This window comes from Polyodon spathula, chromosome 3 (assembly GCF_017654505.1).
Source record: "Polyodon spathula isolate WHYD16114869_AA chromosome 3, ASM1765450v1, whole genome shotgun sequence".
In the NCBI taxonomy this organism is placed as follows: domain Eukaryota; kingdom Metazoa; phylum Chordata; class Actinopteri; order Acipenseriformes; family Polyodontidae; genus Polyodon; species Polyodon spathula.
This window is the reverse complement of record NC_054536.1, coordinates 79598080-79617910: the sequence shown is the minus strand read 5'-3', so window position 1 is coordinate 79617910 and position 19831 is coordinate 79598080. Positions and strand designations below refer to the sequence as shown.

Genomic DNA, 19831 nt, shown 5'->3' with positions numbered 1-19831 from the left:
CTCTGTCATAATAAATGCATCATAAGCAGACAGTTAGGCAACATATTAAAGTACGTGGTGCTAACAAAGTAATTCCAGTAAATCTTACCCAACGCATCATTTTTTAGGTCTCAAATTTTCCTATGTGAAAAATGCACACATTATGGTAAAGGTGACTTTTTTTTAATGGTGATTTATTTAGCTGTTAGAGAAAACTATGTAAAGTCACAGGAAAAACAACGACTGCAACTCAAGTGTGAGCTAATGTGTCTAACTTCTGGGAGTTTGAGCTCTTGTAAAGAAAATAAAGGGCAAACATTTAGAATATATATAATAAATTGCTCAGAAAGTGACATTGTCTAAAAAAGCTAAATGTTCACAATTGTTTTTCCTACAGAACAAACTCCCAGATGCAACTCGTGTGTTGGATGCAGAGTGAAAGATACGTTCGCCAGTTTTACTGTTTACAAATGTTATGAAAAAATAAAAACATGAGTGTCCTTTTCATTTAAGAAAATGCAAGATCCTTGAAACATAATTATTTTGTTAGTTTATATGTACTTTAAGCACTTTAATGCAAAAAAAACAAACAGACGAATTGAACAAGATGCTAACAGACAGCCCAATGTACTTACAGATTTCATCTCGCGCTCGGTGAAGATGCGGGTCAGCAGGAACATCTTAAGGGGGACGGTCATGATGAGAACAAAGGGGAATGCCAACGAGGCCACTGTGGACATGACTGCCCACAGCGCAGCCAGGCACACCAGCTGCAGCCCCGTGAACAGGTGCATCCGCAGAGTGCGCACCTGCCAGGGAGAGACAACAAGACTGTTACAGAGTCTATCCCATTAGACACACAGCCTGTAACGTGTAACATGCACTGATGTGAACTGACCTGGAAATATTCTGCCAATCATAAATATTATTATTATTATTATTATTATTATTATTATTTTCTAGCAAAAGTAAACTTATATTTTCAGTATATTAATTGGTTTCACAATATGCATTCAAGCTAACCAGCAGTATAAAATGCCCTTTTCATTTTTCAGTGACCAATTACATAAATTCAGATTTTAAAAAATAGACTGTTGTGCTTTGTAATGGGCAGAATCAATTTCAGATATTTTTTTCCCCCAATTTGATATATCTAATTATTTTTATGCTCAGCTCATCGCTACCACCCCTGCGCTGACTTGGGAGCAGAGAAGACGAGCACACGCTGTCCTCCGAAGCGTGTGCCGTCAGCTGACTTTTTTTTTTTTTTCCCCCCACACTGCAGACTCACCGTGCAGCCATCTCAGAGCTACAGATTTAGAGGACAACACAGTTCTGGGCAGCTTACAGGCAAGCCCGCAGGCAGACTATAGCGGTGAGCCGAGGACACCTTGACCGACCCAAACCCAATATCTGACAATTACCAGCCTTTGTAAGCCTAGACTTGATTTTGTAAATTCTCCAAATTGCTGTAAGTGTAAGTAGATGTGGCCCTCACCTTTCTGACGTAGGTCTTGTCAGGATGGTACTTGGGGGGCATGAGCAGCAGCATCATGCGCTCGTACAGCTGGATGCCATTGAGAGACGTCACCCCCATGTAGAGGAAGATCCCGAAGAGGACAGCCAGGGGGATCTGCCGCAGGAGATCGCCGATCACAATGGACAAACCTTGGGGCAGCAGGCAGGCACATAGTGTACTTCTATATTACAAACCCATTTGTCCTACTCTCCATCTGCTAGATTGGTAATTGTGGTAAATGACATTTTTACCATTATAATGCAGATTAATTGATTTTTATATTCATCACTTATTACTGTTTCTGCACTCATAGATATTTGTTATGTTTAATAAAGTCAGCAGTATATTTCTGCTTTGGTCCACAGTCTCTGAGCAAGCCTAAGCAAGGTTTTAAAGCCAGTATAAAAATGACAACTATGAGAGTGCTAGGGGTGTGCACCTGTAACACTCACACTGAGGAGGGAGGATGGAGAAAATTACCGGTGCACAGTTCTAGTGGTCATTATTATTTTTACTTCAGCATTCCTACTTGCTAAGGCTTACTTCCATATATGCTGGTAAATAAATGAAGACTAAGAACATGGATAATGTGATAATAAAGAGTTGTGAAAATTCCAAGGGCACAGAGTATTCCTTTAGGATAGATCTCAAGGGAGTTCTGATGCCAAGGCAGCTTTTTTGCTTGTTTAAATTTGTAAAATTAATTACCTGGAAAGAGAAGCTCATTTCAGAGTCAATCAATGAGAAAAGCAGACCTACCTACAAAGATGGCCACCAGCAGCCCGGTCACTCTCTGCTCTTTGACCTCTTGGACCTTGGGTTTGTCTCCGGGTGCCACAGCCTTGCTCATGACGGTCAGTGCATTAGCGTGTGTGACAGAACGGACAGTGGCTGCAGCCAGCCAGGGAAGTCCAAACAGGGCGCAAACTCCCCCCAGGACCACAATGATAAGCAGGTCCAGGTGGAAACCTGATCCCTTCACAAGCATCCTCTCCTTCTTAGTGACGATGAGCCTGGGATATGAGGGGAAGGAGAGGTGACACATTGAAGGGGAGAGCACAGGAAAACAGCTCCACTATAAACAAGTTGCCAGAGTATGCATCCACAGACACCAACCACAGCATGTGGAATAACTTCCTGCAGCAAATATACATGCATGATTTATTCAAAACCATGCAATATAGCACCCGCAAAAGCACAAAAATGCAGTGGTCAATATCAACTACTGTCTATAGCAACTTTTGTCATAGTTGGTAAAGTTGTCATAAACAACCTAAAAACAAAAAAAGAGTGTAACATGACTGAAAAAATTAAAGACAGACACTGCGGTTACACAAGAGAGGGAAAAAAAAAGAGCCTCACGATGTGATCTGGGTCTCCATGAAGATGAGGATGAAGACCAGGATGGCTGGGAGGATGCTGGCCACCATCATCCAGATGGGGAATTCCTTTTTGTCACCCAATGGGTTAATCACCCAGCCTCGCAAATGAGGGCTAGTCACTGAGAACCCACTGGGCACGCTCAATTTCTGCAAACAGAGAAAGAGCACACGGTTATCAAACATGTGACAGAGACCATGAAGCTCTGGGAGACAACATACAGATTCAGGTATGGAGCAAGTCACAACTACTGCATTACAATGCCTTTTCATTATGATCAAGTTCTCATTAATAAGGAAACATCAATTATGCCCTTCTCACACAGACCTGTATATAGGTGTCCGTGATGCTGTAGTTCACCAGCACCATGATGAGAATGGCAATGGGCACCCCAAAGTCTCCAATTAGCCTCCGAATCTGCAGGAAAATTTGGCATATGAGACTACTGCAAAACATGTGAAGAGCAAAAACTGAAAATTGTACATGTTAAACACTGCCTCTTGGTTTATTTTGTTATGTTTTATTATATTATCTCTCAGGTTAAAGATAGACATTTTATGAATACAGTAAACTAGACAAATAATTATCCTGTGTGTAAAGTTCTCAAAGACTGGATTCACAGACCACAATTAGCACTAATATATCCTTCATAACTATTACACTCAGTATTGCTGAATTTCAAAACTGTAAGCATTTCGACTCCAAGTCTTTCCATGTCTTTGAAGACATAGATTTAATGTAAGTTTTCCTCTGCATTTCTGCTGATGGGAAACACGTTTCAGCAGGTACCAGATCAACTGCTATTCACAGAAGACACTGTGCGCCGGTATGCTCGTTGCATTGTGACAACGGCAGCGTCAGTAAAGTGAGATATATTTTTCAAAGTTGCATATTATGATACCACTTCCTTTCAACTTTGTTTAGAAAAATTGTATGCAAAGTATGTTAATGACGTGGTCTTGAAATCTAAATGCTACATATTTATGTTGTATACAGTGCATTTTTAAACATACGCTGCTGTGTGTAACAGTTAAATATAATAGAATGATGGGCTACTGTTTTCTTTACTCTGTTGGATAGTGGAGAAAATGCGTTTTAACAGCCAAATTCGGATAAGACCTATATAGACTGCACTAGATCTCTTGATCTAACCCAATGCACTGGACTTACCTGACCTAAGCACCCCTTGCACTACTAATATGTAAATGTAGATGTAACTTCTTGTAATCCTAACTTGTTGCATCCTAGCTCATATTTTAGTAGTATTATTTGCACTTACTATAGACTATACTGTATTTAAACATTAACCTTGCATTGTAACCCTGTACAGTACTGCCTTGTAACACCTGTAAGTCACCTTGGATAAAGGCATCTGTCAAATAAATTATTATTAATAACAACAACAACAACAACAACAACAACAACAACAACAACAACAACATGAAAAGTGTTCAGTCAAAATACAATAATACAATTTTACTGCTGCTGGGGTCTTAAGGTGATCCCAAGCCTCTGCCTTTTTTCTGCCTCCCCATTTTCTCTGGCCACCACTTGCCACTAAATCTTAGGTATGGTAGTCCAAAATTAGCTCTAAATCGGGGTGTGTGAAAGTAATCACCAGTGCTGAGAGAGATAAAGCAGGCAAGGCTGAGACGCACCCTGCCAGGGAAGAAGGCGCTGTTCTTGAACTTGCGCAGGTAGAAAGCGATGAAGAAAGTCCCGGCCATGAGGACGAGGGAGAGCAGGGCTGTGTTGGGCTTCCCCGTCACAATCTCTTTCCCTGCCATGGAGGTGATGCTACCCCCCGTCCTCAGGGACACATTGCTCAACAGAGGCTCTGTCCAATTGCTCAATGTCCCGTTGTCCAGGGAGCAGGGTTGCAGGGGGTGCTCTTGGAATATCTGCAGAGGGGGAGTGGGAGTGGGAGAGGCAGGAGGCAGGAGGTAGAATACAACAGATCATATAATACAACAGATAACCCTCCCTCCACCCCCTCTCTCTGATGTTTAATTTTAATAAAATGTAGTCAGTCAGAACTGCAAAGTCATACCCTTGGTAAAACCCTCTACAAGGATGCCAGTGTAACTGTGAAACAACATGGTTAAACACTACCATAAAGTTACTTCAACAGCTATGGCCAAAGGTTTTGCATCAACCTATAGAATTAACTCATTTTGCGTCATAAAGTTGAATGAAACCTGCTGAATAATGTTATGTTAACATATTCAAATACATATCCCTTTGTAGTTTTCCATATACTTAAACAACTGACACAAATGTAAAAATGTGACATTTTGAAATCTAACATGAAATACTGTACTGCTGTTATGGCTTCCGGTAGGCTTTTGCGATATTATTTTGTAGTTTCTTTGATTACATGATGTTAAATAAAATATAAAAATTATGTTAATATATATCATTTTTTAAATGATGTCTTAATCCTAACATTCCAGGTGATGTAAAACTTTTGGCCATAACTGTATATCAACTGCGACAAACGTACAGCTAGGCACAGCCCTTGATTCTAATATTCAACAATTTCTGCTAAAGAAATAATATTACTTCATTTCATTGACTGATAAGATGTGATATAATTATAATATATTATGATTATTGAATAAACATCAAGACTGTGCTATTTGTGCTCTATAATAAATAGTGCTTGGACAAATATCCAAATATTCGAACAAATATTTTTTGACATGAATTCGGATACAAAAATCAGAAGTTTGTATTTTCTACAAAATGACAAAAATACCTTGCACTTTTTTTACCATCTCACCAGAACAGCTCTGTGTGATACGTGAGATTATATTTTTATATATATATATGTTGTGCTGCTTGAGGGAGCCAGAATCTCATGGGACAGAAAAAAAGCAAGCATTCTGAAATGCCTTGCTTAAACAATATCCACCTTCCTGAAAATGTTGTGTAGTCATTTTTATATAGACTATATATACATATATTGTTGCGACTGTGGAATGTAATAAACGAGAAACGAATTGGTGAGTTATCCCCTTCACTTTACAACGCCACTGAAGTGTTTAAAGTTAAATTTCAGTTTTCATTTGATTGTTCAGCTACAAAAAGGCACAAGTAGATCTCATGTTATTACTTTATGAAAACATGTCTATGGCCATGGTTTACTGTGAAGAAACGGCAATGGCAAGGAATGAAAAAAAATTAATAAAAAAAGATAAAATGCGTTGTCAACTTTATGTACTATTTATTTCGGGAATAAACAAAATAACGTGAACTGCTATTTATTATTCTTTGTTTTGTAGTTAATTCACTGGGGTAAAGTAGTGCCTACACAATTTATTCTTTACTCCTGGGATATTTTTATATATTGTATGGTCTTGCTGTAAAATAAAGGCACACACACAGGGGCCACGGCCATGCCTCCTGCCCCTGCTGCTGTGTTGTCTCTGCCTGCGTTCAGAGCAATATAATGGCTTTTATTACTTTTTGAAAAAACAAACGAATATCTGAATAAATATTTAAATTATGCGCGAATATCCGAACATGATAATCCTGTGTTCATCCCAGCACTAATAATAAATAATTCTTTCAGCAACACAAAACAGGAAAACGCCCGTGCGTAATGCAATGTTGACATGCTTGCCCCAGTATACAGACACTCTCCCCGATTCTGGTTTTTGAACTTACCTTGACTAGCTTGGCGAAGGTCTCATAGATGAAGATGAGGGAGATGAGGAAGGCGAAGATCTCCTGGGTGAAGCGCGAGACATAGCGCACCAGGAAACTGCCCTCGAACGCCACCATGATGAGCACGATGAGGATGAGCCAGAACCCGATCCACACCCGACCCGTCAGGTACTCCATGTCATTGGCCTTGCAGAACTGAGAGGGGGCGGACAGTCACTCGAGACACAGTACTCTACTGCAGCACAGCCTACAGCTACTCTACATGGCCAGCCTGAGCATTTAATGTTTTATCATTATATTAGTTTACAATCATTCAAATGGTATTTAAAGCGGTCTACTCATCAGAGCTTGATCGTGACATCTTGGTCCTAAAGCAGTCGTACTTCATACATATTGATAAATATAAAACTTTTTTTTTTGATATACAACAACCCCTGATCACTGACCCCCCACAACCCACAAGTCTTTAGAGTCATAACTGGGCACTCACAGAATAAAAAGCTTCTTCAAAGACTAGCAAGGGCCCAGAGAAACCAACCACGAGCAGGGGCTGGGCCCCGAGCAGGCAGAACACCACGCCGTGGAGCGCTGTGGAGATGATGAGCTCTGACACACCCATCAGACCCTCTGTCTTCTCACCTGGAAAACACAGGGCTGGTCACTATGGGGGCACTCTGTCTGCCTCCCGGACACCTGACCATGCTGGGAACTACAGGGACAGTGTTGCATATGCACAGAGGGTAAAACATGCACCCGCCTACTGGTACATTTGAGGAATAAGTAAGGAACTAGACTGAACCAATATCTACCTTAGTTAGAATGAAGTAGATAACCAAGTAAGTACCCGAGTAGGAATTGAAATACACCAGGAAGCAAATGTATTTCAAGCTTACTATGAACCTCCCAAGCTTGAGAATTCCAATATAAAGTTTTATCACCTCTGTTTTTCAAAATGTAGGTTACCTAAAAACAGACATATAGGTGCCTACACTATATCCCCATCGCAGTGGGGTAATAAATATCAATATCCAAGATAAATAAACTGTAGCAACCAAATGGGTAGAAAACTTGAGTAAACAACTGAATACATAAACAAGTAGCGAAATAACAGGAAAGCGACACAACGGAGAAAGAAAATAACTGAACAGACATTCAATTGATCAACAAAATGAGGTAACTTGAGTAGCTGAGCCAGCAGTCTGCACTCCCGAGAGAGGAGCGAGTTGTTTACCGAGCAGGCCTCCAAAGGTGATGGCGGGGGAGAGGGCAGCGAAGTAGATGAAGATGATGGCAGCCATGCACTGCGGGTTGAGGGCATCCTTGAAGTCGCTCAGGTACTTGGGGTACCGCCTGCGCGCATCGCGGATCATCCCCCCGAAGGGTCGGCCCGTCCTCTGCAGTGGGTCATCATCACCCCCCTCAACCGCTTGGATAGTTAGCAGGGCCCCTGTGAGATGGAGAGGGGGGTGGGGAATACAGATACATTTTTACTGTAATTTTTGGAAAGAGCTGCACACAGGTGCAAAACAAGCTTCAATGCATTCCACGCACTTTTTGTCATTCTTGTAATTCTTTTTTTTATTACACGCACCTATGAATAACATGCACCTTTTTCACAGCCCCGGCATTAGTTCTTAACACTACATTCCTCTGCATACTTCACTTTACAACAAGCAGTATACAGTAGGCTGCTAACTCTACTAGGGCTGTAACGAAGGGTACATTTTGACCTTCAAAGGTTCGGAACACATTACCGATTGAAGGTTCGTACCTTCAATAATACTAATTTCCATAACTTAATGACTTATTTTACAGGTAATCCATATAAATGTAATAAAACATTGACATGTAGTTTAAAAATACGTCATATAAAACAGTAATCACGTTTTTATAATTTAAATAAAAATAAAAATACACATTGTTTATTTACATGTAATTGATGCTGCTTGCGATATACAGTAAGCTTGCACTGCAGCAGCACCAACTGCAAAACAAAGCCTTACTTAGCAGTCACTGCTCCAAGCAGGTTATCTGTTGCAGTTATATTTTACTACTACTAAAAATATTAATAATAATAATAATATTAAAATGAACTTATTCTTGTCAAAGCGACCCCAGAGATTGGTTAAGCCTTCATGATACGAGTCGTTTGCACAGTTGTATTCAACTTTGTTTTTTGGTCGTCTCGGCATTTAACAAAAAAATCTCAAACAGCAAAGGGGTTTCAAGACATTTCTTTCAATGCAGCTTACGCTATACAGCGCTTTGCTGTCGAGATGGCGAATTAAGAAATGAAAGGTTTGCCTCTGGATAACACAAGCTGGAGCGGAGAGGGGCAGACGGTGCTCAGTTTTCAAAATTATTAGTGTTAGTGTATATTTTGTATGTTTCAAACATAGTCTACCATAGCACTTCTCTTGCACTGTATGGTACACTAGGTATTCAATACATATTTTACTGAAGCACTACAATCACTATAGGTACCACCCCAGTGCTTTGACATAATATACCCTGCTCCATACACGGCAGCGATGCCATATAGTTGCTACATTTAACGATTTTGTAGTGGATTGTAATACAACTTTTATTTACATAATATGCATTACACAAATCAAAAGATCGAATTTTGCATGCAAGTGACATTTAATGTGTGCTTTATAGCACTCACACATTGTCAAACTGTTTCTGTTAACAGAAGAAAAAAAATCATACAGTGCGTGAATGCAACTTGACGAACCTTCGAATTCCTGGCTAGAGAGCAAACCTTCTACCACAGTGCTAAACTCTGCCTTGGCACAAGAAAAAGCAGATCAAGTTCAAAGTCTAAAAAACACTATGGGGCACTTTAGGGATTTTTACATGTTGTGAAATGAAATATTTAAAAAAAAAAGAAAAATAGTTTTACAAAAAAAACCTCCTTTAAAATGAATAGTAGGGCTAGATTATTAATTCATTTTTAATGCAACGTCTTCCTCCCTTTGTCATCTCTTTCCCTGCACGGCTTCAGATTTCTGGTTGAACGTATATTTTGTATTTAGTATTTTATGAAAAATAAAGCTTTATACTGACTATTTTATTATTGTATTTGAAACCAAGTAAAATATCATTAATATATTTGGAAAGGGTTAATAAATTGCTATGGTAGTAGTGGACTTGATATGTTGCCGAATTCAAAACACAATATCGTTGATTTTAAAGATTGTACTTTTTATATATCACACAGCTGTTCTCTAAGACTTTTTCTCTAACATTGCTAGTCAAAAAGTATTTAGCATTTTTTATTTCACTGTCTTATGATCGCCCAATGTATTCGATTTTACATTAAGATGCAGTTATGTAATAAAAATATCTATTTCTCAGCTATTTCTAATCATTAAAAAAAAAAAAAAAAAAGGTAGGTCATGTTACTGTTTTTATTCAAAATTGCAAAATATATCATCACAACCAGTCAAACTTTAAAGAAATTAAATAAAGTTTGATGATGTATTATGTTAACTTTAATAATAATAATAATAAAACCCCCACAGAACCACAAAGGATTACCTTTATCGTCAGGGGTCTTGGGCTCCTTGGTGAGCAGCTCCTGCTCCTCCCTCTTCTTCAGCATCTCCTTCTGAAAGCGCGCCAAGGAGCTCAGCAGCTCCTCCCCCCCCACCTCAGACGGTGGGATCACGATGCTGCAGTCCAGGAACTCGTTGATAGCATTCAGGAGGTCCTGCCGGTCGTCAGCCAGGTACGCTGCTTCGTGAAAGTGCTGCCAGGGAAAACCAGAAGGGATTACGGTTTGTTAGCACTGTAATATTATTATTTTGCCATTTAGCAGACACTTTTATCTTGCGACTTAGAGACTTGGGGGTGAACTATGCATCACAATTGTTGCTGTAGAGTCACTTACAATAGGATCTCGGTTTTACATCCCATCCAAACGATGGAACACAAGGAGGTTAAGTGACTTGTTCAGGGTCACACACAGTGAGTCAGTGGCTGACGATTGAACCTGGAAACTCCTAGTAACAAGCCCCTTTTTTTAACCACTGGACCAACAAATGAACACACCCTAATAAACAGATTATCTTCGTTATCAATTGAGAAATATAGCTAAACTTAAGACCTATTATTTCTGTACCTGATGCTGAGAGGCTAATGCATGCCTTTGTTTCATCGAGAATTGACTATTGTAATGCACTTTTTTTCTGGGATTCCTAAACGTTTGGTATCTCCCTTACAGCTCGTCCAAAATGCTGACGCAAGAATACTAACTAAAACCAGAAAAAGTGAACATGTTACCCCTATCTTGGCATCTTTGCACTGGCTCCATGTGTAGTTTAGAACACATTAAGACTTTGCTTTTCACTTACAAAGCCCTCAATGGATTAGCACCCAGTTATTCACAGGAGCTGTTGACCCTGTGCACTCCCAGTCACACTTTTAGATCACAGGATGCGGGGTTGTTGGCTGTTCCGAGGGTTAATACAAATAGTATGGGAGGAAGGGCCGATTCTAGTAAGGCTCCAACACTATGGAACTCCACCTTGTCAGAGAAGCTAGAACTCTTACTGCCTCTAAATCAAGACTGAAAACGCATTTTTACAAAACTAGCCTTTTTACCGTAGTTTTTTATTATACAACATAGCTGCTTTTTAGCTGTCCTTTCCAATTTCAAATGTTATTAATGTTCCTACTATGTTGTTTTTATTCATTTTATATGAACTGGCTGGGTTACCAAATTTTGTATTTAACTGTTTTATTACAATGGATTCATTTTTAACTTTGTGTAAAGCACCTTGGGGTCCAGGTTACACAAGGTGATATACATGGGAATAAATAAAAAAAAAAAAACAATCTCTCAGTAAAGCTTTATTCACAATTTTTTCTTTGCAGCAGAGAATGAATATATACGGAGCTGACAATGATGCGTCAATGCTTGCTTAATCTGAAATTGACACACACACACACACACACACACACACAAATAAACCCACAGCAAGTGATACAAGGAGAGAGACACAAAGACTGATAAAGATACAGTAAGTGATACAAAAAAAAGGGGTAAAGGAAGGAAAAAAGAAAGAGAGATAGACACACACATATACAAAGAGAGACTACCTCTCCCCCAGCCCCTGAGGCCTCTTACTTTGTCAGACATGAGTGTGGAAATGGAGCGGCCAATCTCGTGGTAGTCTATGTTGGTGCTGCTGGGCCCAAGCAAGACGAAGAGGAACCGGACTGGGACAGGCACCTCCAGCACAGACTCCAGTTCCACAGCTTCGTGCAGCCGGACGAACGCCATGGTGGGCTGCTCCAGGAACTCCACGCTGCCTGGGGATGGGACAGAAATGCTTAGCCACTGAGGATTCTGAAGGGAGCGGCCCATTATCTCTGGTGCTCCCATGTGTTCAGGAGGCAAAATCGGCAACGACTGTTTCTCTTCATCGCGCTACAGCGAACACTGCTGGACAGGCCGGTAGCTTGTTGACATCCGCTCTGGAATTCCTGGGAGTAAAAGAGGAAGCTGGCTCGTCGTGGGATCGGAGGACACCCACTGAACCTTCAGTTCACTGAGCTGTGTGGGGAACGACTGCGGTGAGGGGAATAAATTATTGGACATTCCAAATTGGAGAAAAAATAATTGGGCACAGTAAATAAAAATAAATAAATAAATAACAACAAATAAATAAATGCCGAGCTACTATCCCTGCTTTAAAGCCGGGACACATATACGTTGTGCGATGTCATCGGCAATATATTGCCTACAATGTTACTAAATGCTGTTGCACAGACTACAGCAATATAATACCAGATTACCGCAGTGTCGCTGAACAATTATGTATGATAAACTGTTGTCTACAGAGATGTCCAAGCACCCTGAAGCGTTTGATCCATCCCATATTTCCTACAAGGATGCTGAGATGAAGGTCAACATTTGGGAAGCTGTAGGAGCAGCAATTGGACTGGCAGGTCCTGTCCTGATAAGCATCCTTCCTGTAGCCTATTTAGTAAACTGTGAACATAATTTGCTATTCCCTCACAGTATCAAACAGGCACTACAATGATGTTCTGTACATGGAAGAGCATATAGACAGGAGATCCTTACCAACGAGTACGACGGTGGCTTCTGCATTCTCCGGGATCTTCTCCAGCAGTTTCATCTCATGCTTGGACTTGGACTTTTGTATCCCAAGCGATGGAGCACCATCCTTCTGCAGGAGAAGAAACACCACCGGTCACACTTGCAGAGAAGACTTCATTGTTATCATTCATACAGCACCTCTCCTGTTTCATATAACAAAGGTCTAACATGTCTATTAGAGAACGGATGGAGCAATGCTAGTTTCACGAGTTGCTGCCTCTCTGCTCTTCCTCTCCCGACCTGGCGATATGGAGCTAAGAAGGACTACTGTCTAGCCTGTCATCTACTACTGAACAAGACAACTGCATTACTTTGAGGTCTTCAAACTGGTGGGCAAATATTTCAGTAGATTTATAATCAGAAATTGAGCAGTGAGTAGAGTGCCTCAAACAGGGTTTAGGTTTGGTTTAGCTAAGCCCCTATATGGATTTATTTTCCTTGTAGTAGATAACAGCTTGTAATTCTCTCTCCACCCCCCACCCCCCTACCTCCTGTTAGCTGTAGCAAAACTACTACTGGTCCCATTTTTGTTGTGCTGAAGATCATTTGGTTCTTTGTTTGTACTGTATACTTCAGATTGGATTAAGCAGATATTTTATAGGCAGCGTTATAGAAGTACAACTTGCTGTTGCTTTCTGGCGCCTAAAATATTTCCTGTGCTGAAGCTCAGATTTAATCCAATGGTAGAGCTGCTATCACAGCATGTGTTTTGCTGCACAGGAAGTGATATACCATGAAGAAATGTTTTTGAATGGGTTGAAAAATCTGTACATCCAGAAAAACAAGTAAAAGGACCAAAAGATTTTCAGCACAGAAAGAGGAGGACCGGAAATAATGTTAATGGAAAATGGATTCTAAAAATATGCACTTTGTTAGCATTTCACTGCTGAGTCAATTTGTACACCCAGTGATGCAGTAAAAAGTGTTACTGTTATTAAGATTTTTTGTTACTAAGCAGTACCCTATTATATAATTTCTTACAGTTGGAGTTATAAAATACAACATCAAGACTGCCTGTTGTGATTACAACGCTTCAATATACTTGCTCAACATAGTTTATATATCATATCAAAGGTAGGAAGCATCTGGTATTTGAGCAGTGAAGTGATAAAAACAGTTTGGGAGTGGCCAGTGCTGACCTCCAGTTTGTCAATATTAATGCGGGTATCATGCTCGGCCTTGGGACTGCTGCCCCCCATGAGTGGGTCGGTGACGGAGGGCTCGGAGGCCTGCGTGATGTGGTTGGTGCTGTGGTGGTGCGGCAGCAGGGAGCCCAGGCTGGCTGTGGAAATGTTCCTGGGGAAGCTGAACTCTTTCTCATCACTCGGGTGGCTGCAGGGGCAGGAAGAAAACCAACAAAACAATTACACCACCCACTTGCTTTATCGTGGGTGTCAGGGTCCAGTATAAATCCTCCACGTCAGTGGTTCTCAACCTTGGTCCTGGGGGAACACTGCTCTGCTGGTCTTTGTTCCAACCAAGCACTCAGTTACATAATTGAACCCTTAATTGAACTAATAAAGCTCAGATTAGGCAAATTATTAGTTCAATTAAGGGTTCAATTATGTAATTGAGTGCTTGGTTGGAACAAAAACCAGCAGGGCAGTGTTCCCCCAGGACCAGGGTTGAGAACCACTGCGCAAAGAACCAAAGCAGCACACCGTTTCAATTCATACAGCGGAGGGTAATTGCTTCTTATCAACTTCAGTCTCCAATTAATTTCATGAGTTTTCCTCTCCTTTCTCAAATGCACAAACCTGCTGCATTGAAATAATCCATTCCCAACATAGCAGGCTTGTTGCTAGGGAGCGGACATCACTGCCTTGTGGCTTTTGCTAGTGCACTGCTGCTGCTGCCACACGTGAACACCTCGCTGGCTAAAATAAAACCACTTCAGCAAATACATATTTAATTTTCTTTGTGTTATTATGCAATGTGTGTGTATATGATAACAGTACAATATTAATGCTTTGTCTTTAATTGTTCTGTATATTGTTGTTTGTAATGTGCAGTACGAAATAAAACGAACCGTAATTCTAAGTGCCTATGTATATTGCAGCTAAAACATACGCAGTTAAAGACAGTAAAAATGGGGCGCCAACTCCAGGACCGCGTTATATCCAAATCCGCAGTATAGAGAGGGGCGATATAACGAGGGGTAGGTGTATCTTCTTAGGATTTTTGATTTACAAATAGAACATAAAAAGGGTTATTGATATAAATCAATATTTTAAGATACTTTAAACTATAAATCCGATATGGAAAACCATGTTACATTATTCAGGTGAACCATGCAACTGCAACTGTTCCTATTACACTCCAAAAAGGAGTCTGAGACCTCCTCATTCTAGTTTTTGATTAACTTACTATTAATCTAATAATAATAATAATAATAATATGTAACCACATGCTGCAAATTGCAATTACAGTGAAAGGTTGGAACATTTTGCTTCTTTGTATATTTGGGATTTCAAAATTCCCAATTAGAATGTCACTGCACTACTGGAACTCATGAGAATTGAAGATTAAAGAAGTGACCTCACTTGCCCTCTACCCCTCCTCATTTGTGCCTCTCCTCACCTGTGCTTTAACAGCAGGGCCCTCAGGACGTTGGCTCTGTCCTCAGCTTTGATCTGGTCCGAGATGATCATATGCTCCACCACCTGGTGAGCAATACCGGGGAGGGACTTCTGATCCAGATCCAGCAGGACTGCACCTGAGACCCAACAAAACACTGTCAGGAACCTGCTCCTGTGGGAAACTGAACTTACCTCTTTACTCTACTCATTCCCCACCTCCATCCCATCCCTCTGTGAAAATGCCTGGTCTCAAGTATCAAGCATAATCTAAGCTGCATATAGACTATAGTACCTTTGGGATACTGTGCCTGATGAGTTGCTGAACTGAAGATCACTGATGACAAGATCACCATCTGATTTACTCTATTATATCCTACAACTATGATCTCTAGCACAAAGTTCTCTGCCAGAACTGGACTGTCAAGCTGTTTAGAAATGTGATATCAAATCTCTGTAGGGACCTGTCACTTTTTTGTTCTTTGAAATAATAAATTCACCCTTCCATCACCAAATATAGAACACACATCAGGTATAACATCACAAAAAGTACTACATCTTACAGATATATTTAAAAAATTTTAGTAAAAGGAAAAAACAACCATTTTCATTTTTGGCACATAACCACTAAAAGTGCAGAACCAGTGCTGAAACAACCCACAGTCCTTGTGTCTATGCAATGTTAAAAACATATATTTAAATAGAAATCTTATGTACTGTAAACAAATATAGACCCCATGATAGAAGAAGTTTCTGATAGAGGGTGCACAGGAGGCTGTGTGGTCTGGTGGTTAAAGAAAGGGGCTTGTCCGAGGTCCCCGGTTCAAATCCCGGCTCAGCTTCTGGTTGTGTGACATTGAGCAAGTCACTTAACCTCCCTGTGCTCCGTCTTTCGGGTGACACGTTGTTTGAAGTGACTCTGCACAGTTCACACATCCTAGTCTTTAAGTCACCTTGGATAAAGGCATCCGCTAAAACAGTTGGTATGTACCCTTGAATGGGATGAATGCAATCAATATCTTGGATACACTAGTAATCCCCTGCTAAAAAAAAGGAATACACTGTGCTTGGACTTTTAAAAGCTTGCAGATCTACTGACACCATTAAATATTTCAGAACTGGACAACCCTGCACTTAGTTTGTTTCATGTCTTTAGCAGGCATCTGTGTTTTACCTGCTCCAAAACCCACCTCTTCTTTTGTTAGCAAACAGCAGGGGAACAAAAGTCACATGACCCCAATATGGCAGCCATTTTAGGTCACAGGTCAAAGTGAAGGGTTTGTTAGATTTTCCATAAAATGGTAAGGGGATGGTATAAAACAAATCCACCTTCTTATAAATGAAGATTAATGTTAGTAAATGACTGACGCAATATGACCCCCCCCTCGGGTCCCCACCTTGTGCAATGGTCTTGCGGAGCTCCAGCAGACTGCGGAAACTGAGCGAGGCCACATGGGGTTTGCCCCAGCGGTCTGTCTCCTCCTCCACATCCTCCTCAAACTTGATCCAGCGCGCCGTCTCCCGCCACTGCATCTCCTGGTTCTTATCCAGAATGAGCTCATTCAGCTCCACAAACACCTGAGCGAGAAGAGACAGGACAAGCATGAGACCATTAGAAAACTTGTTTTGTATAATGAACTCAATAACAGACGCAATGTCTGTTTTATTTATAAATATGAATTCTCAATACAAAAATGGGCTTGATCCTTGCTTTATCTGCATGGCTTATTATTATTAAAATTATGCAGGCATATTTTACTATAAGAAACTACCCTTTGTATTACACAAATCCAGCATGCATTATGTTTCTGTTTTTCACATGCATCATTGTGTACCCAACACTAACATGGATCAACCTGCAGATAAGGCAGATTCTGGGTAAATATTCTGGGTAAATTAGTCCACAGTCATGTCCTCCGAAGCGTGTGCCGTTAGCCGCCTGTTTTTATACACACTGCACACTCACCATGCAGCCACCCAGAGCTACAGCTTTGGAGGACAACGCAGCCCAAGGCAGCTTACAGGAAAGCCTGCAGGCTCCTGACCAGACCACAGGGGTCGCTGGTGTGCAGAGGACCTAGCCCTTCCTCCCAGCTCGGCCAATTGTGCGCCACCCACTGGGAGCTCCCGTCCTTGGTCTGCAAAGGAATAATCTGGACTCGAACCGGCGACGTCCAGGCTATAAGGCGCATCCTGCACTCCAACTTTCAGTTAATGACAACTTTTTGCTGGGAACTGAGAGGTTGTTAATAAGCGTCATCTACTGTAGCAACAATGTTAAAAAAATTAATTGTATATACATTAGTCGCTGCGTATAGGAACACCTCCTAAGAGAACACTTAACCTAAGAGAACACCCTTATTGTGAAACAGCTGTTTGCCATTGTAAATGCTCCAGCTAAGAACAGGAACTTCACTTCAAGAACTGTCGTCATATTTTCACACGTTTCAATTGGCATGTAAACAAAACGTCCAAACCCGCCACTGTTTCTCAGAAATTGGAAATTGTTTGAGCTCTTGAAAAAAAACCTGAATCAGACACAAGTCGCTGAGCAATTTGTGTTTCCCGTTCTGGTGAGTTACTTCACCATTCTGTTAAATAATGTCTTGAATATTACTCCTGTACATGTATTCATAATTAATCTAGAGCTGCTGCTGCATTTTCTAACGTGTGCAAGGTCTGTGTTCATTTATTTTGACATTAACAGTCAGCACTCTGATATCTGTTACCCAGATACACATCAGTTATATATAAACGCCAGTTTTCTGATACAAAGCCCATCTCTTCAATATTACAATGTACTTGTTTATCCATCACAGCCCACGTTTTTTTTTCTTTTTTTCTCGCATGGTAAATCAGTCTGTCTTGAATGTGCAGTTACACAGTTACACAGCACTTCCTCCAATTTCACATTATGAAAATGCAGCAAAAACAAAGAGAACGAGACAAGCTACGGTAATGTAAAAGTTAATCATTAAACAGTTCTAGATACTGTGATGCATTTTTTTGCAAGTGAACTGTGACATTACGGCCTTATTGAGCACTATATTCTGCAATTTTGACTTAAAAATATAGTACTGTACCAACAAAACCAACTACAGTACATTTAAATGGAAGCCTACTTATTTTAAAAGTGTCCTTTCAGCTATGTATTTTTGACATTGCCTCTTTTTTGTGTTCCCAAATGGACAATGGTTGGAGTGGGCCAAAATGAAACAATCAGATATGCTTCACACTCTTTTAAGAATCAGTGAAGTCTAAATTTTACAGGGTCGGATAAACGAGTGCTGACTGTACTTTATTAACGTTAGTTGGTCTGTTACTTTATTATTATAGTTTATTAACATACACTTGCCCTTTTGCTTTTCTCTTATTTGGTTCATTTCATATGACAAGTTATACATATTTATTTATTGATTGATTCATATTGTGTCTGGTAGTCAACTCTGTCTTAGAGAACACTTTGCTTGCTTCCTGAGAGGTGTTCTGTTAGTCGGAGACTACTGTACTGTAAGGTGCATAATCCCTCAACTGTGCATCAGTACATTATAGAACAATCAAATTTGGAAGCAGTTGGTTTGAAATCAATTACCGTCACAGCTGAGTCGTGTTTATATTTTCAAAACATTGTGAGGGACAGTATATCCAGTATATACTGGTTTCAGCAAAGCGTTTCAAGTTGTTTTTCCAACTGAGGAGGGTGGGGTAGATATCTTAAAGATGTTTATATCATCTATAAATAACCCTTTAAAAGATCATGATGTGTGGGGGGTCTCCTGAGTGGCGCATCCGGTAAAGGTGGTAAAGGCACTCTGCGTTGAGTGCTCGCTACGCGCCCTATAATCTGGAGGTCGCCGTTTCGAGTCAAGGCTATTCCACTGCCAACCGTGGACGGGAGTTCCCAGGGGGTGGCGCACAATTGGCCAAGCGCCGCCTGGGTGGGGAGGGCTTAGGTCGGCCAGGGTATCCTCAGCTCACTGTACACTAGCGACCCCTGTAGATTGGCCAGCCACCTGGGGGTCTGTCTGTATTTTGCCCAGAGCTACGTGGTCCTCTGACGTTGTAGCTCCGAGGTAGCTGCATGGTGGGCTTGCAGAGTGAAAAGAAGCGGGCAACTGATGGCACACGTTTCGGAGGACGCATGTGTCCGTCTTCGTCTCTCCCGAGTCAGCGTGGGGGTGGCAGCGGTGAGCCAGGTTGAAATTAAAATAATTGGGCTTTCCAAATCGGGGAGAAAATAAAAAAAAATAATTGCAGATTCCAAATTTAAACTAAATAAATAAATAAATGAATGAATGAATGAATGAATAAATAAATAAATAAATAAAGCATGATGAGTGTTTTTATTAAGTAGCTTCAAATTTCACTTTCTTTGCAGAACCCCCCCCAACCCCCCATTTACCTTTTCATGATGTTTGTAATCATTCCGAGTGACAATAATTGTATTTACTCAAACAAAGTTTCTTTACTTTTGCTAAGTCTGTGTTAAGGTGATTTCACCTGAGTGAAACTGCAGGAACTGCACTTCGGTTCTAGCTGCCTGATATAGACAGTGTCTTCAGAAAAGTAAGAACCAGT

General features: G+C 40.6%; 1 protein-coding gene across 6 annotated transcripts in view; it reads right to left on the bottom strand.

Annotated features, from left to right (window-relative positions):
* LOC121313454 (anion exchange protein 2-like) overlaps nucleotides 1-19831 on the bottom strand; it is a 101498-nt gene that overhangs the window by 4428 nt on the left and 77239 nt on the right. For all 6 annotated transcript variants that reach the window (XM_041245990.1, XM_041245993.1, XM_041245994.1 and 3 more), the window contains 15 exons: nucleotides 16651-16831; nucleotides 15258-15393; nucleotides 13817-14009; nucleotides 12642-12747; nucleotides 11682-11866; nucleotides 10091-10301; nucleotides 7779-7994; nucleotides 7038-7186; nucleotides 6548-6742; nucleotides 4537-4779; nucleotides 3206-3295; nucleotides 2861-3027; nucleotides 2258-2511; nucleotides 1478-1647; nucleotides 615-788 (listed from right to left, as the gene is read on the bottom strand). In XM_041245990.1, coding sequence (XP_041101924.1) covers nucleotides 615-788; nucleotides 1478-1647; nucleotides 2258-2511; nucleotides 2861-3027; nucleotides 3206-3295; nucleotides 4537-4779; nucleotides 6548-6742; nucleotides 7038-7186; nucleotides 7779-7994; nucleotides 10091-10301; nucleotides 11682-11866; nucleotides 12642-12747; nucleotides 13817-14009; nucleotides 15258-15393; nucleotides 16651-16831 — 2670 coding nt within the window. The remainder of the gene's footprint in view (nucleotides 1-614; nucleotides 789-1477; nucleotides 1648-2257; nucleotides 2512-2860; nucleotides 3028-3205; nucleotides 3296-4536; nucleotides 4780-6547; nucleotides 6743-7037; nucleotides 7187-7778; nucleotides 7995-10090; nucleotides 10302-11681; nucleotides 11867-12641; nucleotides 12748-13816; nucleotides 14010-15257; nucleotides 15394-16650; nucleotides 16832-19831) is intronic.